The following is a 24,211-nucleotide window of genomic DNA, read 5'->3' on the forward strand; positions in this document are numbered from 1 at the left end:
GAATAAAAATAAAAATGATAAAAAAACTAATGTAATAAAACAATAAAATGCATATAAAATACACCAAAAAAGAAAATGTCCAGAAAAATATATATATAAAAAATATATACAAATCCCAAAATTTTCCAATTGCTATCCAAAAGAGTCTCTGCAGCCCGAATGAAGGGAACACCACTTCCTTGAAGATATCTACAAAAACACAGAAAAAACAGGCGCACTCATAGCATAAAATTGTATAACAATAAATTTATGGAATAAGGGATTAAAAATACACACTCACAAACAAAGCTGAATAAAAAGCATTTTTGAGTACAATTCAGCCCGTTCAGACGCAGGAACCCAATGAGAAGGACTTCGGTGTGATGTCCGCGGTGTGTCCTGCTGCAATAGCCCCTCTGTGTCCTGGCAGAGACCGAAAACCACGAGGGACGCCGCTTTCCCCTTGCTCCGGCGTAACACAAAGAATGCACTGGACCAAATCTCGCGTGAAATCGATGACGTCAGTGAGGTTTCAGCCGGAGAAAGTTCACAGTGTAAACAGGGACTTAGAAGTCTGGATGGCTGGTAGAAATGCTAGCAGTGCAGCAAAAAAATGTATAAAATATACAGACTGGACAGTAGGCTCCACAGCTCTCTCTACGCGTTTCGTCTCGAACAAGACTTCATCAAACTCCTGATGAAGTCTCGTTCGAGACGAAACGCGTAGAGAGTGCTGTGGAGCCTTCTGTCCAGTCTGTATATCTTATACTGACACTCATATGCTACATCATATTTTTGCTGCACTGCTAGCATTTCTACCAGCCATCCAGACTTCTAAGTCCCTGTTTACACTTTGAACTTTCTCCGGCTGAAACCTGTGTTTTTGTATGTATATATATATATATATATATATATATATATGTATTTTTATATGTATATATATATATATATATATATATATATATATATATATATATATATATATATATATATCACTCTCTCTGTATATATATACAGTATATATATATATAGTTGCATGATGAAGCCACTGTACAAATTCATGGGTGAAGGGTGGGTATTGGGCCAGTGTGGCTTAACCCCTTAATCACCTTTGCGGTTATTATCTGATAAGGTGTTTAAGGGGTTAATTGATATCTGAATGTAATTGCAATGTATTGGTTTTGGATTTGCTATGTATGTTGTGGGCAAGACAAGGATGTTGCTGGCAACGGACACTTCATATTGATGAGGTCAGTAGTACTTTATTTATTTGAATATGCTAGTTAATGTTTTTAATAATGGGCAATTAATCTATTATCCATATCTGGATAATAGTTATTTTGCACATTATTGTACTGTAGGTGTTGGGAGGGAAGGTGTATGTATTGAATGTATAGGCCAGGTTTATTTTTTTTAAATTTAGGGTTGGTTCCGTGGTTCTGCGTGGGACCTCTGGAGACCACCTGCGGGTCTCCTCGGGTATCCCACGGGTATCAGGCTGGTGGTTCCACGGGTGACACATGCGGGGATGAAGATGTGTGGTCCCACTTCTGTGGGGGCACCGCCGACCCGTAGTCTGAGGGGATGAAGATGTGTGGTCCCACTTCTGTGGGGGCACCGCCGACCCGTAGGTGCGGGGATGATGTGTGGTCCTATTTCTGTGGGGGCACCGCGGACCCGTAGTGAGCACCCGTGAGTTCCCCAGACCCCCGAGGGAACCACCCGAGGCCCCGCAGACACCTGTGGGTCTGACCCGGGGCTCCCAGACATCCGCGGGCCTACCGTGGGGACCCAATTGTGGCCCACGGTGACCCAAGGAGACCACCTGGGGGCCATGGTGCTGGCGGGACCCACCAGCAGGCCTCCAGAACCTGTGTAAAAAGGGCTGCTGGTAAACTGTAGGTCTGTCCAGGTGCACCACCAGCCCACCGGGGACTCACGTGGGGCTGCGTTATGAACCCTGTATGTAAAAGAATAAATCTTGTATTTATGGGGGGGCACAGGGGGTGGGTAATGTATTTAATAAATAGAATGATGTTTATTGTGGGGCACTGTATTGTTTTTATTGTGGGTACTGGGGGTGGGGAGGGTGTTTCCCCAACGGTATGTGGGTAGGCCTCCCTTGTGGGTACTGGGTGGTTAGGCCTCACAGGGGGGGTTAGTGTGGGAGGGTATGTAGGCATCCCGAGTGGTGGGTGAGAGTGGGTTAACCCCTTAATGACTGTAGTGTTTAATAACCGCTATGGTGATTAAGGGGTTAGGGGACATTACTTTGTATGTTTTAATTTTTATCTCTTTTTTGCAGCAGCGGAGGGGCCATGTGCAGGTGGGTAGTGGGTAGTGGGTAGTGGGTGTGGGTGTGGTTATTTACACGGGATCCCACTCCCCACATTTACATACAGTACACTGCACTCACAGAAACACAGGCCAGGGAGATTTAACCGACACAATAGGGGGAGTGGGGCTTACACAGATTAGTCAAAGCAGGGAAGCTTAGCAGACACAATATGGGTAGGGGGTTTTACATAGATAACAGTGAAGGCAGGGAAGCTTCACACACAATAGGGGGAGGGGTTTTTACATAGATTACAGTGAAGGCAGGGAAGTTTAACACACTATAGGGGGAGTGGGTTTTACATAGATTACAGTGAAGGCAGGGAGGTTTAAAACACACAATAGGGGGAGGTTTTTTTACATAGATTACAGTGAAGGCAGGGAGGTTTAAAACACACAATAGGGGGAGGGTTTTTTACATAGATTACAGTGAAGGCAGGGAGGTTTAACACACACATTAAAAATATGTATTTAATGTATTTATTTGTTTATTCTGCCTTAACCCTTCATTGCCTTAGCGGCTATACGCTATGGTAATGAAGCAGCATTTCTGTATTTTTAATAATATTGTGCAGGAGCAGGGGGTTCCCTGAGCATTAATTTCTGGCTCAGGGAACCCCCTGCTCACTGTACAATATTATTAAAAATACAGAAATGCTGCTTCGTTACCATAGCACATAGCCGCTAAGGTAAAGAACGATTCTTTATTGATGTGTGTGCTTTATTTATACTGTACATGTGCAGAGGGTCTCCGGAGCAGAACTGCTGTGGTTTTAGGTCCGGGGACCCCCTGCTCCCCGAGATACAGGCCCCTTTAGGGGGTGCAGGTATCCCTCTGCTTGGTTTACAGGCCGCGGTCACGTGATCGGGACCTTTAAACGCAGAGGGATACCGGCACCTCATAAAGGGGGCTGTATCTCGGGGAGCAGGGGGTCTCCTGATCTGAAACCAACGCGGTTCAGCTCCGGAGACCCCCTGCACATCTACACTATAAATAAAAATGTATTTCAAATGTATTTATTTATATTCATTTATTTATTTAGATTTATTTATTTATTTTATGGGCGGCTTCTGTGTGTGAGTTTTTTTTATTGTGGGTAGCGGGGGTGAGTGAAGGGGGTATTAGCCCCAACGGTGGTTGTTTAGGGCTTGCGGGGGGGGTAGCGGGAGGGGTTAACCCCTTCATGACCGTAGCGGTATTAACTGCTACGGTCGTGAAGGGGTTAAGTGCACCCGCAACCCCCCCGCAAGCCCTAAACTCACACCAAGGGCCAAATACCCCCTTCACCCACCCCCTCTACCCACAATAAAGCGGGCACGGTGGGTTAACCCCTTCATTGCCTTAGCGACTCTACGCTATGGTAATGAAGCAGCATTTCTGTATTTTTAATAATATTGTGCAGGAGCAGGGGGTCCCCTGAGCATTAATTTTTGGCTCAGGGAACCCCCTGCTCACTGTAAAATATTATTAAAATACAGAAATGCTGCTTCGTTACCGTAGCACATAGCCGCTAAGGTAAGGAATGAGTTTTTATTTATATATGTGTTTTATTCACAGTGTAGATGTGCAGAGGGTCTCCGGAGCAGAACCGCTGTGGTTTTAGTTCGGGGGACCCCTGCTCTCCGAGATACAGGCCCCTTTAGGGGGTGCCGGTATCCCTCTGCTTTGATTACAGGCCGTGGTCACATGATCGGTACCTTTAAATGCAAAGGGATACCGGCACCTCATAAATGGGGCTGTATCTCGGGGAGCAGGGGGTCCCCCGATCTGAAACAAATGCGGTTTAGCTCCGGAGACCCCCTGCACATGTACACTATGAATAAAAATGTCCAGTACTGTATGTTAGGGGTTATAGGGGACGGCTTCAAAGACAACAGCTCGCAAACGCCCCCATTTGTTTTTACACGGCATTGCAGTATTGCAGCCAGCGGGAATAAAATGCTTAAATCACAGCCGGGAAAGTAACGCAATACACTCAGGCCAAAAACGATACAAAACCGAACATCACCGGGATATATTCAAATTTGCGGAACTAGCCGAGTTAGAATAAAGTTGGTCGCCTCTGTACTTCAATTGCAGTGTCCGAGTACGAGCACCGTGACAAGTGGTGGGCACCCCTATTCAATGGATACCACAAGGGTATGGACCGCACCAGGTTCCTATTAATCAGGAACAACATAATTGATCATTGGTGGGCGGTAGCTGCCTATAATCCCCAGGAGGTGGCGGACGAGCTAGAGCACAGATATAGTGAGATAGAACAGAAGAACATCCTTCCTAAGGGGCCTAGTATTTTGTATGATGACATTGCCCCTGCAGAACCAGAGTGTTGGGTACTGCCAAGAAGGGCGGGTCACAGGAGGCTTCCCAAGTTGAGCCGGGCAGACAGGGCCATAGTGGCCAGGTATAGACAGTCACACAGGTACGAGTTCCCTTATGTGCCTGAACCCATCATGAGTGAGATAGAGGAGCACCGAGATAGCTGGCGCAGATAGGCTGTGCAAGAGTACTTACGGACGAAGTTCGGTAAGGCAGGCTACCACAACGAGGATAAGATCAGTGAGGTTGTCCGGGCCTGAAGTGTTGGGAGGTGCATATACATGCACAGTGTGGTATATTGGCCAGAGTCTGGGTCGGTACAGCCATACTACATCACTGTTACTGATCATAATGGGCGGGAAGTTAGGAAGCCTGACCCGCGTCATTATTACTAAGAAGTTAGATTCTCCATGGTGGGAGGTACCTATTGTCATTAATTACACCATCTGCGTGGATGGTCTGAGTTTATATGCACAAATCATTTTGACTGTGTTTTGTTTCCCAGATTTGTTTACCTGCAGGATGGAGCTGCTAAAGTTAGGTCCAAGTGGGGACCATTGGATTCCACCTGAAGGAGAGTGTAGCCCAGGTAAGAAATGGGGGCTATATATCTTTCTCCTACTGGTGTAAGTCCTGCTAAGGGCAGGCTGCCAGTAGTTATCATGGGTTTCCCCCGCTTCAAGCCCTGCCGTGATTGGTGGAGGTAGGCACCTGACTCTGTGGCTGATACAAGAGACACAGGGGAGGGCCTGCTGACATCATGATGGGCAGGGCTATCTCTATTTAGTGGGCTCCTCCTGTGAGTCTGGAGGAGTTAGTTCAGTGCTGGAGAGAGGGGAGTGCTAATGCAGAGTCTGAGCTTGGAGCACGCCAGTGAGAGGAGAGGAGAGACTCAGCCACCTTGAGTAGAGCTGATAGCACAATAGTGCAGTGGACCAATGCCCCTCACCCTGCAGAGGGTGAGGGGAAAGTCAGCCTCACCCTGAGGACCTATAACTTGGGGTGGAAGGTGTGGTGTATTGGAGCTCCAGACAGCCCATCCTGAGGGTGTATTTCTGGAGGGAAGGAGAAGGAGGAAAAGCCTGTACCCTGCTGCTGTTGCTGTGTGCTATTGCTGTGTGCTGTGCTGTGTGCTGCTGATGCTGTTGGACAATAAAGACCAGTACTGATTTTATACAAAGACTGTGTGAGATTGAAATCTCTCGCCCTGGGACAAGGGATTTTCTGGGAGGGTTTCACCTTATTCATTAAGGCTCGCCAGAGATGTAGGCGTTGCACCACCATTGTTAAGAAGATGGAGGCATATACCCCAGAAGCCTGTCCCTTTTATCCCCTATACCATCGCGGGAGACTCAGGCCCTCCTGTTCCTCACAGGTACGCACCACCCACATACACATAACCAGCCCTCACTACACCCTAGAGGTCCAGTCTGTGACCGGGGGGGGGGACATGGGTTACCTACTGTAGCCATGTATTACCTTGGCTACTAATCTGCCGTGCCTAACACATAAGGCTGGGTACCAGTGCAGGAAGTGTAGGGGTTAAATCTATGCCCTGTTGTAGTAAGCAGCTTCCTTGAGTGATAGGGGTGGTCTGTGGCCTAGGTGCTGCCCACCCTGGGATGAGACCTGAAGACCCGCCCCTGGTAACAGTGGGAGTGGCAGTTGGGAATTGACAGTTGACAGTTGGGAGTTGTCAGTCAGTTCTCCCCTCTCCCCTCAAGGGAGTGGGTCGTTGTTCTTTCCCCTTCCGCAGGGGAGTGGGAGCTGTTACCCTTACTCCTCCAGGGAGTAGGGGAGCAATGGATAGACCTGGGGGTTGATTCCAGGGACCAGAGGAAATGCATTGTTGATTATGTATGGCTGTACTCAATAAAGACCAGTTGCTGTTTTTATAATCCTGCCTGTGACTGCAGTTTATCAGGGGGAGTGCAAGATGGTTTTCCTGCAGGAACTGCACCCAGCTCTGCTGGGGCCTGCTGGAAATGGAGGCGCTCCACCCTTGAAAGAGCTGAGAATATCCTGAAAGCCTGTCCTATCTTTCCCACTACCATAGGCAGAAACTCAGCAATTATTTAAGCCTCACAGGTACAGCGCAGCGAGAGTACAGGTAACAGTGAAATCTCCCTTGGGGTGGGGGAACACCTGTTACATACTGATCAATGAGTGTAATATCTGTCTGTATCCTTAAATTACTACAGCACCTTATTAATATAAAAAAAAACTCACACTTACATGTGCATCTTCACACTTAAGTTGAGGGTGCAGCATTCCCCAGCAAAGTAACTTAAAAAGAGTAGAGAAAAACAGACATGGCATAATACATTTTAATAACAATAAGTAATTAAAAGTGGATGCACTCACAAACGACTATGTTAAAAAGGCATTGGTGAATTTCTTTCCAGCCTTGTGTTCCTCCGCTCCTGTCCAGCTCTCCCACGTCTGTCCCTCTACCTTGTGGCTAATGGGTTGCTCCGTGGTATTTGACTATTTGAGCAGCTCCTGTCTGCCTATGTGTCCCTGCTTCACAGTGGCTCTCTCAGGCTTCACACAGCCTGGTTTGTGCCTTCCGATTCCATGCCTAACAGGGTCCGGTTTGCGCAGCATCTCAGAGGTTGGTCAGGGGTTAGCTGATTCGTCAGTTGCCGGTTTTTAGGAGTACGGTGGCTCACACTGGCAAAAATTAATCAAACGCGTTTCGCAATTAACTTCCTCAGTGAGGTAGCTAATTGCGAAACGCATTTGATATTACACTCTGTTCTGTGTTGTTTGTGTGTCTGTTTGTTTTTTCCCACATATATCTGCTTGAGATGGTAAACTGAGCCCATTCGCTGGAGGACTTCCTCTTTTCTTTACAAATTGCTTTGGAGGTGTTGGAATCAACTCCCTGGACTCTGGCAGCAGGACTTTTCAGACACTAGGACTACTACATATTAGTATATATTTTATTTGTATACATTGTATTATTGTGGATCTTGGTGGTTGATTGGCGCTACTTTCTCTATTTTTATACATCCTGATCAATGTTATCATTAAAAAAGCAGTGGCGTCTTAAATAAGATAAACTATGTAATGAATGTGGCACCCATTATTTCACCTTTACAGCTGTCGGAGAAGTACGGCTCAGTGTACACTTTATACTTCGGGTCACGTCCTGTTATTATTCTTTGTGGCTATCAAACATTGAAAGAAGCCCTCATCGATCAAGGAGACGAGTTCAGTGGCAGAGGAAGGCTGCCTACAATGGACAGAATTATCCAGGGATATGGTGAGAAACCTGTGTACATTACATTCCCTCTAGTGGTACATCCCACTCTCTCCCACCACTTCAATTCCAGACTTACTGTATTAAGCTCATCCATTTCCTTCATATGCTTGCCCTCAGAGCCATAACCTCACAAATTCCTATTTTCTCAATTATTAATCCATTCATTCTAAAGCAAGACTTTCCTCAACGTTTTATATTAAAGAGAATAGCTTTCTTTTTACAAACTTGTGAGAAAAGCGTCAATAAAAAACACAGTCTGAGGTTATGTCACAGAATAACACGTGTATTTATTCAAATCAAGTGCACATGGGAGTCAGCTTCAACACAAAAAGCTCTCCAACAGATAATACGATATGCCATATATTTATACCCTAAAAACTAAAATAAAACTCACTCCCTTTATGGGGGGCTTGCGCGTCACTAAATATTACATAATTTTGTAATACATAACAATACTAAAGCTGATGTTAGTTTGTTATACATAACAGTACTGAATAAATGTACATAAGCTAAAAATCATTATGGGTTTAATGTGATGTTTTCTGTTCTGCCACCTTGCATATGAGTATGAGAAACAGTTGTACTGTAAGAATCTGAACTTATCTTAGACTGCTAACGAGGCTTCTCATTATTGTCTGGCCTGTTTACACTTTCATTTGGAGCTGGTTGGATGAGGAAAGATCAATAAACATCAGCTAGGAGCAAAAACTTTCCATACTCTCGTCCACACGTACATTCACACAGATTTTTCTTCACATAGAAAGATGACACAAAAGACTACAAAGACAAGACAAAATGGCGGACAAAAGTAGTCAAACAAAATGGCTTCTTAGACCCTAATGCTGTTTACATCAGACCCCCTAATGTCTCAACTTTGTCATTTGTATGGCTTCTTCTTTTGCTCTTTCTAACAAAAACATTTTTCTAACAGGCATGCTGTTTGCCTGTAAGTTACATTTTCTCTTTGTTCTGTTTTCTTCATTTTGTTTTCAATTATTTTGATATAGTAAAAAAAAAGGCAACTCCAGGGCATTCTTTAGCTAGTTATGTGCAAAACATTTACACCTTCCTTTAATGTAATGTTTCTTTATACAGACTACAGTACTTATCTGTAGTAGTTTTTCACTTTCTGATTTCCATGCTTTGATAGAAACCCAAAGCAGAATTAAATAGTGTGGTGACTCTCTTGGAAAGGAAGCCTCTCACAAGAGTCAACAACTCTACATTACATGTAGCATTGTCAACATAGTTTTGTACTTTAAGATTTCAATCGATTCCTTGGCTTTAAAATCTGATCCCTGCAAGTTTTTCCACCTTTAAGACCCACCTTAAGACACAATTGCTTAAAGAAGCATATGAATAGCACTGTAGATATTCTGAACACATGATACATATAGCTTGGCCCCCTGCAGACGCACTTACCAGAACTCCCTCCTACTGTCTCTGTACGTTCTCCCTACCTACCAATTAGACTGTAAGCTCCTCAGGGAAGGGACTCCTCTTCCTTAATGTTACTTTAATGTCTAAAGCACATATTCCCATGATCTGTTATTTATATTATCTGTTATTTATTTGATTACCACATGCATTACTACTGTGAAGCGCTATGTACATTAATGGCGCTATATAAATAAAGACATACAATACAATGTCCTGGTTCTCATTAGCCTCATTGGCAAACAAGTTAATGATGACAGGAATAAAGGTTGTTAATACTACATATACATGACATGCTCCAGGATACAGTATTTTTGTTTTACAGGGGTTATTTTGAGCAGTGGTGAGCGCTGGAAGCAGCTGCGACGCTTTACTCTTATGACCCTGAGGAATTTCGGGATGGGGAAAAGGAGCATTGAGGAGAGGATCCAGGAGGAGGCTCAGTGTCTGGTGGAGGTGCTCAAGACATATAAACGTATGAATAGGACTGTCTAGTGTTAAGCTCTCATGTAGGTTTGTTATACTGTAGGTTGTGATATCTTCTAGGGCAGCGGTGCGCAAACTGGGCGGTGCACCTCCCAGGGGGGTGCTAGATTTTCTGGTGGAGCGTGACAGTTATAGAGGTCCTGCGCTCTCACCCCAGGCATTTAAATTAAATGCTGGGGGACCGTACGATGCCCTCTATAACCCACTTACATTCCTCATAGGTTTCTTCTTCAAGGTGCGTTCGGCTCTCAAAATACGTATGTTTTACCAGTCAAGAAGGTATAAGGACTTTATAAGAAATTCTACATTACGTACACTGGCGACACACTTTATTCGAGCTCGGCTAGTCCCACGAATTCGGGTATACCCGGGTGTATTGAGGTTTGTGACTGTTTTCTGCCCGAGTGCATTGAGGTATTTTCCAAGCAGGGATTGAAGCATTTTATTCCCGCTGGCTGCAATACTGCACAGTATATATATATATACTGCATTACAATTCATGAATTTATGCCATCTGGTAGACACGCGAAGCATTGCAGCCTATTAAATCCTAATCATTATCATTTAACAGATCAGCCGCCCGTCAGCCAGGCATGAACCCAGGCTGGGAAGGCAAATGCAACGGGGCTTGTCAGAGGTGAGGAGCGGCGCATTCCAGGTATCTGCCAGGTACATACTGGGTATTTGCTCGAATAAAGTGTGTCGGTGCAGTATCATCTTTGTAATGTTTCTAACTGCCTTGGAAAGAAATGTACAGTATGACCACATCTAATGTCTGTGATACCTTTTTAATTGACAACATTTTACAGTGACAGCCTTCTCATTTAATCAAGTTATAAATAACAACAAGCATTTATGAAATGTTATGAATCACTAGATCCCTTATTTTCTCTTAAGACCTGAAACTGGATGAATAACCCCTAGGGTGCCATTATGACATGGAATGTCTTGAAACAAGTCTTCTTGGGAGAGATCGTTCAATCCAAGAGGTGAACGTGATCGGAAGGGAAGTGGAGCACCCTCCACTTCTGTTATCATCACCATGTGGTCGCTTCCCCAAGTGATTATGTTCTTGGAAGATCGGTGGCACCCTAAGGGTTTATTTTATTTGAGTCCAACAATACCAAATGTATGACTACAACATTGAATGTCCCTTTTTTTTTCTTCTTCAATGTTTGGGGTTTTCCCACTGAATTTTAGAAATATCCACTATAAACTTATTAGCCCTTGAATAGTGCTTTCCGTGCGATAGCGCCAAATCGGTGGTATCGGAGTTAAAAGAGTAAAGGTCATTATTTGAAACCTGCTAATGAGAGAAGGTAAGTTCCTAAATGTTTGTTGTAGAGGTTGTTAGCCTATTAACAAAAAGTACTGTTTCACAGACAATACATGAGAGACACATCTTTCTATATATTTGACTGTCGCAATACATCCAGTTAAGGCCGTGATTACACTAAAATAAAGCACAGAGCGATGCAGCGCAGGGAAAAAGGAAATTACATTGCTACAATCATAGTGATTATACCAATGGCGACGGCCGCGCAGCACCGTACTGCAAAGTGACAGACTGGAGAGGAGACAGAGGATTTTGTTTTGGGCAGGTGACCGCTGGGTCACATGAATGGTTCAGCCAATGAGGGCGAACTGCTCATGGCCCCGCCTCCGCCACGCCTCCCTGTCTCTGCTTTTCAGTTTCCCTGCTATAATCAAGATGCCGCTCGGCGGCAGCACAGAGTGACGTCATCAGATTGCGCAGCCACCCACCGCATATGGTACTGATGCAGCGACCGTTATTCGAACACTTCACGCGTCATGTACATCGGAATCCCGATTTGAAACCGCGGGATGAATTCCAGCCTTCCAGCACTAAGATGCGAGCGTGGCGAGAGCAGAAAAACAAATTTTAGTGTTCTGGCTTTTAAAACATTTAAAAACATGAAATTGACACAGTGACACAGTGACACAGTGACACAGTGACACAGTGACACAGTGACACAGTGACACAGTGACACAGTGACACAGTGGCACAGTAGCACAGTAGCACAGTAGCACAGTAGCACAGTAGCACAGTAGCACAGTAGCACAGTAGCACAGTGACATAGTAGCCCAGTAGCCCAGTAGCCCAGTAGCCCAGTAGCCCAGTGACACAGTGACACAGTGACACAGTGGCACAGTGGCACAGTGGCACAGTGGCACAGTGGCACAGTGGCACAGTAGCACAGTAGCACAGTGGCACAGTGGCACAGTGACACAGTAGCACAGTAGCACAGTGACACCGTAGCACCGTAGCACAGTAGCACAGTAGCACAGTAGCACAGTAGCACAGTAGCACAGTAGCACAGTAGCACAGTAGCACAGTGACATAGTAGAACAGTAGCACAGTAGCACAGTGACATAGTAGCCCAGTAGCCCAGTAGCCCAGTAGCCCAGTAGCCCAGTAGCACAGTGACACAGTGACACAGTGACACAGTGGCACAGTGGCACAGTGGCACAGTGGCACAGTAGCACAGTAGCACAGTAGCACAGTGGCACAGTGGCACAGTGGCACAGTAGCACAGTGACACAGTAGCACCGTAGCACCGTAGCACAGTAGCACAGTAGCACAGTAGCACAGTAGCACAGTAGCACAGTAGCACAGTAGCACAATGACACAGTAGCACAGTAGCACAGTAGCACAGTAGCACAGTGGCACAGTGGCACAGTGGCACAGTGACACAGTGACACAGTGACACAGTGACACAGTGACACAGTGACACAGTGACACAGTGACACAGTGGCACAGTGGCACAGTGGCACAGTGGCACAGTGGCACAGTAGCACAGTGGCACAGTGACACAGTGACACAGTGACACAGTAGCACAGTAGCACAGTGACACAGTAGCACAGTGACACAGTAGCACAGTGACACAGTAGCACAGTAGCACAGTAGCACAGTAGCACAGTAGAACAGTAGCACAGTAGCACAGTAGCACAATGACACAGTAGCACAGTGACACAGTAGCACAGTGGCACAGTGGCACAGTGGCACAGTAGCACAGTGGCACAGTGGCACAGTGGCACAGTAGCACAGTGGCACAGTGACACAGTGACACAGTGACACAGTAGCACAGTAGCACAGTGACACAGTAGCACAGTGACACAGTAGCACAGTAGCACAGTAGCACAGTAGCACAGTAGAACAGTAGCACAGTAGCACAGTAGCACAATGACACAGTAGCACAGTGACACAGTAGCACAGTGGCACAGTGGCACAGTGGCACAGTAGCACAGTGGCACAGTGGCACAGTGGCACAGTAGCACAGTAGCACAGTAGCACAATGACACAGTAGCACAGTAGCACAGTAGCACAGTAGCACAGTAGCACAGTAGCACAGTAGCACAGTAGTACAGTAGCACAGTAGCACAGTGGCACAGTGGCACAGTGACACAGTGACACAGTGACACAGTGACACAGTGACACAGTAGCCCAGTAGCCCAGTAGCCCAGTAGCCCAGTGACACAGTGACACAGTGACACAGTGACACAGTGGCACAGTGGCACAGTGGCACAGTGGCACAGTGGCACAGTGGCACAGTAGCACAGTGGCACAGTGGCACAGTGACACAGTAGCACAGTAGCACAGTGACACCGTAGCACCGTAGCACAGTAGCACAGTAGCACAGTAGCACAGTAGCACAGTAGCACAGTAGCACAGTAGCACAGTGACATAGTAGAACAGTAGCACAGTAGCACAGTGACATAGTAGCCCAGTAGCCCAGTAGCCCAGTAGCCCAGTAGCCCAGTAGCACAGTGACACAGTGACACAGTGACACAGTGGCACAGTGGCACAGTGGCACAGTGGCACAGTAGCACAGTAGCACAGTAGCACAGTGGCACAGTGGCACAGTGACACAGTAGCACAGTAGCACAGTGACACAGTAGCACCGTAGCACCGTAGCACAGTAGCACAGTAGCACAGTAGCACAGTAGCACAGTAGCACAGTAGCACAGTAGCACAGTAGCACAATGACACAGTAGCACAGTAGCACAGTAGCACAGTAGCACAGTAGCACAGTGGCACAGTGGCACAGTGGCACAGTGACACAGTGACACAGTGACACAGTGACACAGTGACACAGTGACACAGTGACACAGTGGCACAGTGGCACAGTGGCACAGTGGCACAGTGGCACAGTGGCACAGTGGCACAGTGACACAGTGACACAGTGACACAGTAGCACAGTAGCACAGTGACACAGTAGCACAGTGACACAGTAGCACAGTGACACAGTAGCACAGTAGCACAGTAGCACAGTAGCACAGTAGAACAGTAGCACAGTAGCACAGTAGCACAATGACACAGTAGCACAGTGACACAGTAGCACAGTGGCACAGTGGCACAGTGGCACAGTAGCACAGTGGCACAGTGGCACAGTGGCACAGTAGCACAGTAGCACAGTGGCACAGTGACACAGTGACACAGTGACACAGTAGCACAGTAGCACAGTGACACAGTAGCACAGTGACACAGTAGCACAGTAGCACAGTAGCACAGTAGCACAGTAGAACAGTAGCACAGTAGCACAGTAGCACAATGACACAGTAGCACAGTGACACAGTAGCACAGTGGCACAGTGGCACAGTGGCACAGTAGCACAGTGGCACAGTGGCACAGTGGCACAGTAGCACAGTAGCACAGTAGCACAATGACACAGTAGCACAGTAGCACAGTAGCACAGTAGCACAGTAGCACAGTAGCACAGTAGCACAGTGGCACAGTGGCACAGTGGCACAGTGGCACAGTGACACAGTGACACAGTGACACAGTGACACAGTGACACAGTGACACAGTGACACAGTGACACAGTAGCCCAGTAGCCCAGTAGCCCAGTAGCCCAGTAGCCCAGTGACACAGTGACACAGTGACACAGTGACACAGTGACACAGTGGCACAGTGGCACAGTGGCACAGTAGCACAGTAGCACAGTAGCACAGTAGCACAGTGGCACAGTGACACAGTAACACAGTAACACAGTAGCACAGTAGCACAGTGACACAGTAGCACAGTGACACAGTAGCACAGTGACACAGTAGCACAGTAGCACAGTGGCACAGTGGCACAGTGACACAGTAGCACAGTAGCACAGTAGCACAGTAGCACAGTAGCACAGTGGCACAGTGGCACAGTGGCACAGTAGCACAGTAGCACAGTAGCACAGTAGCACAGTAGCACAGTAGCACAGTAGCACAGTGACACAGTAGCACAGTGACACAGTAGCACAGTAGAACAGTAGCACAGTAGCACAGTAGCACAGTAGCACAGTGGCACAGTGACACAGTGACACAGTAGCACAGTAGCACAGTAGCACAGTAGCACAGTAGCACAGTGGCACAGTGGCACAGTGGCACAGTGGCACAGTGGCACAGTAGCACAGTAGCACAGTAGCACAGTGGCACAGTGGCACAGTGACACAGTGACACAGTGACACAGTGACACAGTGACACAGTGACACAGTGACACAGTGACACAGTGACACAGTGACACAGTGACACAGTGGCACAGTAGCACAGTAGCACAGTAGCACAGTAGCACAGTAACACAGTAGCACAGTAGCACAGTGACACAGTAGCACAGTAGCACAGTGACACAGTAGCACAGTGACACAGTAGCACAGTAGCACAGTAGAACAGTAGCACAGTAGAACAGTAGCACAGTAGCACAGTGACACAGTGACACAGTGACACAGTGACACAGTGACACAGTGACACAGTGACACAGTGACACAGTGACACAGTAGCACAGTAGCACAGTAGCACAGAGGCACAGTGGCACAGTGGCACAGTGACACAGTGACACAGTGACACAGTGACACAGTGACACAGTGACACCGTAGCACAGTAGCACAGTAGCACAGTAGCACAGTAGCACAGTAGCACAGTAGCACAGTAGCACAGTAGCACAGTGACATAGTAGAACAGTAGCACAGTAGCACAGTGACATAGTAGCCCAGTAGCCCAGTAGCCCAGTAGCCCAGTAGCCCAGTAGCCCAGTAGCCCAGTGACACAGTGACACAGTGACACAGTGACACAGTGGCACAGTAGCACAGTAGCACAGTAGCACAGTGGCACAGTGGCACAGTGACACAGTAGCACAGTAGCACAGTGGCACCGTAGCACAGTAGCACAGTGACACAGTAGAACAGTAGCACAGTAGCACAGTAGCACAGTAGCACAGTAGCACAGTAGCACAGTAGCACAGTGACATAGTAGCCCAGTAGCCCAGTAGCCCAGTAGCCCAGTAGCCCAGTGACACAGTGACACAGTGACACAGTGACACAGTAGCACAGTGGCACAGTAGCACAGTAGCACAGTAGCACAGTGGCACAGTGGCACAGTAGCACAGTAGCACAGTGACACAGTAGCACCGTAGCACAGTAGCACAGTGACACAGTAGAACAGTAGCACAGTAGCACAGTAGCACAGTAGCACAGTAGCACAGTAGCACAATGACACAGTAGCACAGTAGCACAGTAGCACAGTAGCACAGTAGCACAGTGGCACAGTGGCACAGTGGCACAGTGGCACAGTGGCACAGTGGCACAGTGACACAGTGACACAGTGACACAGTGACACAGTGACACAGTGACACAGTGACACAGTGACACAGTAGCCCAGTAGCCCAGTAGCCCAGTGACACAGTGACACAGTGACACAGTGACACAGTGGCACAGTGGCACAGTGGCACAGTGGCACAGTAGCACAGTAGCACAGTAGCACAGTAGCACAGTGGCACAGTGACACAGTGACACAGTGACACAGTAACACAGTAGCACAGTAGCACAGTGACACAGTAGCACAGTGACACAGTAGCACAGTGACACAGTAGCACAGTAGCACAGTAGCACAGTAGCACAGTAGAACAGTAGCACAGTAGCACAGTAGCACAATGACACAGTAGCACAGTGACACAGTAGCACAGTGGCACAGTGGCACAGTAGCACAGTGACACAGTAGCACAGTGGCACAGTGGCACAGTGGCACAGTAGCACAGTAGCACAGTAGCACAATGACACAGTAGCACAGTAGCACAGTAGCACAGTAGCACAGTAGCACAGTAGCACAGTAGCACAGTAGCACAGTAGCACAATGACACAGTAGCACAGTAGCACAGTAGCACAGTAGCACAGTAGCACAGTAGCACAGTAGCACAGTAGCACAGTAGCACAGTAGCACAGTAGCACAGTGACACAGTGACACAGTGACACAGTGACACAGTGACACAGTGACACAGTGACACAGTGACACAGTAGCCCAGTAGCCCAGTGACACAGTGACACAGTGACACAGTGACACAGTGGCACAGTGGCACAGTAGCACAGTAGCACAGTAGCACAGTAGCACAGTGGCACAGTGACACAGTAACACAGTGACACAGTAGCACAGTGACACAGTAGCACAGTGACACAGTAGCACAGTAGCACAGTAGCACAGTAGCACAGTAGAACAGTAGCACAGTAGCACAGTAGCACAGTAGCACAATGACACAGTAGCACAGTGACACAGTAGCACAGTGGCACAGTGGCACAGTGGCACAGTAGCACAGTAGCACAGTAGCACAGTAGCACAGTGGCACAGTGACACAGTAACACAGTGACACAGTAGCACAGTGACACAGTAGCACAGTGACACAGTAGCACAGTAGCACAGTAGCACAGTAGCACAGTAGAACAGTAGCACAGTAGCACAGTAGCACAGTAGCACAATGACACAGTAGCACAGTGACACAGTAGCACAGTAGCACAGTAGCCCAGTAGCCCAGTGACACAGTGACACAGTGACACAGTGACACAGTGGCACAGTGGCACAGTGGCACAGTAGCACAGTAGCACAGTAGCACAGTAGCACAGTAGCACAGTGACACAGTGACACAGTGACACAGTGACACAGTGACACAGTGACACAGTGACACAGTGACACAGTAGCCCAGTAGCCCAGTGACACAGTGACACAGTGACACAGTGACACAGTGGCACAGTGGCACAGTGGCACAGTAGCACAGTAGCACAGTAGCACAGTAGCACAGTGGCACAGTGACACAGTAACACAGTGACACAGTAGCACAGTGACACAGTAGCACAGTGACACAGTAGCACAGTAGCACAGTAGCACAGTAGCACAGTAGAACAGTAGCACAGTAGCACAGTAGCACAGTAGCACAATGACACAGTAGCACAGTGACACAGTAGCACAGTGGCACAGTGGCACAGTAGCACAGTAGCACAGTAGCACAGTAGCACAATGACACAGTAGCACAGTGGCACAGTGGCACAGTAGCACAGTAGCACAGTAGCACAGTAGCACAGTAGCACTGTAGCACAGTGACACAGTAGCACAGTGACACAGTGACACAGTGACACAGTGACACAGTGACACAGTGACACAGTGACACAGTGACACAGTGACACAGTGACACAGTGACACAGTAGCCCAGTAGCCCAGTAGCCCAGTAGCCCAGTGACACAGTGACACAGTGACACAGTGACACAGTGACACAGTGACACAGTGACACAGTAGCACAGTGGCACAGTGACACAGTAACACGGTAGCACAGTGACACAGTAGCACAGTGACACAGTAGCACAGTGACACAGTAGCACAGTAGCACAGTAGCACAGTAGAACAGTAGCACAGTAGCACAGTGACACAGTGACACAGTGACACAGTGACACAGTGACACAGTGACACAGTGGCACAGTGGCACAGTAGCACAGTGACACAGTGACACAGTGACACAGTGACACAGTGACACAGTGACACAGTAGCACAGTGACACAGTGACACAGTGACACAGTGACACAGTGACACAGTGACACAGTGACACAGTAGCACAGTAGCACAGTAGCACAGTAGCACAGTAGCACAGTAGCACAGTGACACAGTAGCACAGTAGCACAGTAGCACAGTAGCACAGTAGCACAGTAGCACAGTAGCATAGTAGCCCAGTAGCCCAGTAGCCCAGTAGCCCAGTAGCCCAGTAGCCCAGTAGCCCAGTGACACAGTGACACAGTGACACAGTGACACAGTAGCACAGTGGCACAGTAGCACAGTAGCACAGTAGCACAGTGGCACAGTGGCACAGTAGCACAGTAGCACAGTGACACAGTAGCACCGTAGCACAGTAGCACAGTGACACAGTAGAACAGTAGCACAGTAGCACAGTAGCACAGTAGCACAGTAGCACAATGACACAGTAGCACAGTAGCACAGTAGCACAGTAGCACAGTGGCACAGTGGCACAGTGGCACAGTGGCACAGTGACACAGTGACACAGTGACACAGTGACACAGTGACACAGTGACACAGTGACACAGTGACACAGTAGCCCAGTAGCCCAGTGACACAGTGACACAGTGACACAGTGACACAGTGGCACAGTGGCACAGTGGCACAGTGGCACAGTAGCACAGTAGCACAGTAGCACAGTAGCACAGTGGCACAGTGACACAGTGACACAGTGACACAGTAACACAGTAGCACAGTAGCACAGTGACACAGTAGCACAGTGACACAGTAGCACAGTGACACAGTAGCACAGTAGCACAGTAGCACAGTAGCACAGTAGAACAGTAGCACAGTAGCACAGTAGCACAATGACACAGTAGCACAGTGACACAGTAGCACAGTGGCACAGTGGCACAGTAGCACAGTGACACAGTAGCACAGTGGCACAGTGGCACAGTGGCACAGTAGCACAGTAGCACAGTAGCACAATGACACAGTAGCACAGTAGCACAGTAGCACAGTAGCACAGTAGCACAGTAGCACAGTAGCACAGTAGCACAGTAGCACAATGACACAGTAGCACAGTAGCACAGTAGCACAGTAGCACAGTAGCACAGTAGCACAGTAGCACAGTAGCACAGTAGCACAGTAGCACAGTAGCACAATGACACAGTAGCACAGTAGCACAGTAGCACAGTAGCACAGTAGCACAGTGACACAGTGACACAGTGACACAGTGACACAGTGACACAGTGACACAGTGACACAGTGACACAGTAGCCCAGTAGCCCAGTGACACAGTGACACAGTGACACAGTGACACAGTGGCACAGTGGCACAGTGGCACAGTAGCACAGTAGCACAGTAGCACAGTAGCCCAGTAGCCCAGTGACACAGTGACACAGTGACACAGTGACACAGTGGCACAGTGGCACAGTGGCACAGTAGCACAGTAGCACAGTAGCACAGTAGCACAGTGGCACAGTGACACAGTAACACAGTGACACAGTAGCACAGTGACACAGTAGCACAGTGACACAGTAGCACAGTAGCACAGTAGCACAGTAGCACAGTAGAACAGTAGCACAGTAGCACAGTAGCACAGTAGCACAATGACACAGTAGCACAGTGACACAGTAGCACAGTGGCACAGTGGCACAGTGGCACAGTAGCACAGTAGCACAGTAGCACAGTAGCACAGTGGCACAGTGACACAGTAACACAGTGACACAGTAGCACAGTGACACAGTAGCACAGTGACACAGTAGCACAGTAGCACAGTAGCACAGTAGCACAGTAGAACAGTAGCACAGTAGCACAGTAGCACAGTAGCACAATGACACAGTAGCACAGTGACACAGTAGCACAGTAGCACAGTAGCCCAGTAGCCCAGTGACACAGTGACACAGTGACACAGTGACACAGTGGCACAGTGGCACAGTGGCACAGTAGCACAGTAGCACAGTAGCACAGTAGCACAGTAGCACAGTGACACAGTGACACAGTGACACAGTGACACAGTGACACAGTGACACAGTGACACAGTAGCCCAGTAGCCCAGTGACACAGTGACACAGTGACACAGTGACACAGTGGCACAGTGGCACAGTGGCACAGTAGCACAGTAGCACAGTAGCACAGTAGCACAGTGGCACAGTGACACAGTAACACAGTGACACAGTAGCACAGTGACACAGTAGCACAGTGACACAGTAGCACAGTAGCACAGTAGCACAGTAGCACAGTAGAACAGTAGCACAGTAGCACAGTAGCACAGTAGCACAATGACACAGTAGCACAGTGACACAGTAGCACAGTGGCACAGTGGCACAGTAGCACAGTAGCACAGTAGCACAGTAGCACAATGACACAGTAGCACAGTGGCACAGTGGCACAGTAGCACAGTAGCACAGTAGCACAGTAGCACAGTAGCACTGTAGCACAGTGACACAGTAGCACAGTGACACAGTGACACAGTGACACAGTGACACAGTGACACAGTGACACAGTGACACAGTGACACAGTGAAACAGTGACACAGTGACACAGTGACACAGTAGCCCAGTAGCCCAGTAGCCCAGTAGCCCAGTGACACAGTGACACAGTGACACAGTGACACAGTGACACAGTGACACAGTGACACAGTAGCACAGTGGCACAGTGACACAGTAACACGGTAGCACAGTGACACAGTAGCACAGTGACACAGTAGCACAGTGACACAGTAGCACAGTAGCACAGTAGCACAGTAGAACAGTAGCACAGTAGCACAGTGACACAGTGACACAGTGACACAGTGACACAGTGACACAGTGACACAGTGACACAGTGGCACAGTGGCACAGTAGCACAGTGACACAGTGACACAGTGACACAGTGACACAGTGACACAGTGACACAGTAGCACAGTGACACAGTGACACAGTGACACAGTGACACAGTGACACAGTGACACAGTAGCACAGTAGCACAGTAGCACAGTAGCACAGTAGCACAGTAGCACAGTGACACAGTAGCACAGTAGCACAGTAGCACAGTAGCACAGTAGCACAGTAGCACAGTAGCATAGTAGCCCAGTAGCCCAGTAGCCCAGTAGCCCAGTAGCCCAGTAGCCCAGTAGCCCAGTGACACAGTGACACAGTGACACAGTGACACAGTAGCACAGTGGCACAGTAGCACAGTAGCACAGTAGCACAGTGGCACAGTGGCACAGTAGCACAGTAGCACAGTGACACAGTAGCACCGTAGCACAGTAGCACAGTGACACAGTAGAACAGTAGCACAGTAGCACAGTAGCACAGTAGCACAGTAGCACAATGACACAGTAGCACAGTAGCACAGTAGCACAGTAGCACAGTGGCACAGTGGCACAGTGGCACAGTGGCACAGTGACACAGTGACACAGTGACACAGTGACACAGTGACACAGTGACACAGTGACACAGTAGCCCAGTAGCCCAGTGACACAGTGACACAGTGACACAGTGACACAGTGACACAGTGGCACAGTGGCACAGTGGCACAGTGGCACAGTAGCACAGTAGCACAGTAGCACAGTAGCACAGTGGCACAGTGACACAGTGACACAGTGACACAGTAACACAGTAGCACAGTAGCACAGTGACACAGTAGCACAGTGACACAGTAGCACAGTGACACAGTAGCACAGTAGCACAGTAGCACAGTAGCACAGTAGAACAGTAGCACAGTGACACAGTAGCACAATGACACAGTAGCACAGTGACACAGTAGCACAGTGGCACAGTGGCACAGTAGCACAGTGACACAGTAGCACAGTGGCACAGTGGCACAGTGGCACAGTAGCACAGTAGCACAGTAGCACAATGACACAGTAGCACAGTAGCACAGTAGCACAGTAGCACAGTAGCACAGTAGCACAGTAGCACAGTAGCACAATGACACAGTAGCACAGTAGCACAGTAGCACAGTAGCACAGTAGCACAGTGACACAGTGACACAGTGACACAGTGACACAGTGACACAGTGACACAGTGACACAGTGACACAGTGACACAGTGACACAGTAGCCCAGTAGCCCAGTGACACAGTGACACAGTGACACAGTGACACAGTGGCACAGTGGCACAGTGGCACAGTGGCACAGTAGCACAGTAGCACAGTAGCACAGTAGCACAGTGGCACAGTGACACAGTGACACAGTGACACAGTAGCACAGTGACACAGTAGCACAGTGACACAGTAGCACAGTAGCACAGTAGCACAGTAGCACAGTAGAACAGTAGCACAGTAGCACAGTAGCACAGTAGCACAATGACACAGTAGCACAGTGACACAGTAGCACAGTGGCACAGTGGCACAGTAGCACAGTAGCACAGTAGCACAGTAGCACAATGACACAGTAGCACAGTGGCACAGTGGCACAGTAGCACAGTAGCACAGTAGCACTGTAGCACAGTGACACAGTAGCACAGTGACACAGTGACACAGTGACACAGTGACACAGTGACACAGTGACACAGTGACACAGTGACACAGTGACACAGTAGCCCAGTAGCCCAGTAGCCCAGTAGCCCAGTGACACAGTGACACAGTGACACAGTGACACAGTGACACAGTGACACAGTGACACAGTGACACAGTAGCACAGTAGCACAGTGGCACAGTGACACAGTAACACAGTAGCACAGTGACACAGTAGCACAGTGACACAGTAGCACAGTGACACAGTAGCACAGTAGCACAGTAGCACAGTAGAACAGTAGCACAGTAGCACAGTGACACAGTGACACAGTGACACAGTGACACAGTGACACAGTGACACAGTGACACAGTGGCACAGTGACACAGTGACACAGTGACACAGTGACACAGTGACACAGTGACACAGTGACACAGTAGCACAGTAGCACAGTAGCACAGTAGCACAGTAGCACAGTAGCACAGTAGCACAGTGACACAGTAGCACAGTAGCACAGTAGCACAGTAAGGCTAAGGTCCCGTTGCACGCGTCCGCACGGCTGGCTTGCTTGCCGGCGGCGCGTGCAACTCGCTGTACCGCGATCTGCGGTCTACAGGATACTTTTCTCGGAGGGGGGGGTGCGTGGCCAAACGGGTCGGGGGGGGCGCGGCCATGACGTGAGGGGGCGCGGCCATGACATGAGGGGCTGCAGGTAAGTAAAAAAAACACACACACGCAGGCACTCATACATACATACACACACACACACGCACAGACAGAGACAGGCACGCACGCACTCATACACACACACACACACACACAGACAGAGACAGGCATGCACACAGACAGGCAGACACATACACACACACAGACACACACATACACACACACAGGCAGGCACTCACGCACTCAGACACACACACAGAGAGGCACTCACGCTGCTTTCACTCCACACTCCTCCCCGCTCCCCGAAGCCTCTCCTCCTCCCGCAGCCTCCCCTCCCCATTGGCTCACAGCCACACCACGTGACGCGTCAACGCTAGGAAACACCATTCTGTGGTGTCTCCTAGCGGCTGACGCGCCACAGCGTGTGATCAGCTGTGCAGCCAGTGGGCACCGGGACCAGCTCGCGAGGATTCCCCTGCTGGTGGGGAACTCGCGACATTGCCGCCCGCGCCAACGAGCG

General features: G+C 48.7%; 1 protein-coding gene across 1 annotated transcript in view; it reads left to right on the plus strand.

Annotated features, from left to right (window-relative positions):
- Positions 1–24,211, plus strand: part of LOC142498677 (cytochrome P450 2G1-like) — an 89,081-nt gene that overhangs the window by 12,521 nt on the left and 52,349 nt on the right. Inside the window, exons 2-3 of the mRNA XM_075606940.1 lie at positions 7,739–7,901; positions 9,664–9,813. Of these exons, the coding sequence (XP_075463055.1) occupies positions 7,739–7,901; positions 9,664–9,813 (313 nt within the window). The remainder of the gene's footprint in view (positions 1–7,738; positions 7,902–9,663; positions 9,814–24,211) is intronic.

Source organism: Ascaphus truei, chromosome 7 (genome assembly GCF_040206685.1).
Source record: "Ascaphus truei isolate aAscTru1 chromosome 7, aAscTru1.hap1, whole genome shotgun sequence".
NCBI lineage: Eukaryota > Metazoa > Chordata > Amphibia > Anura > Ascaphidae > Ascaphus > Ascaphus truei.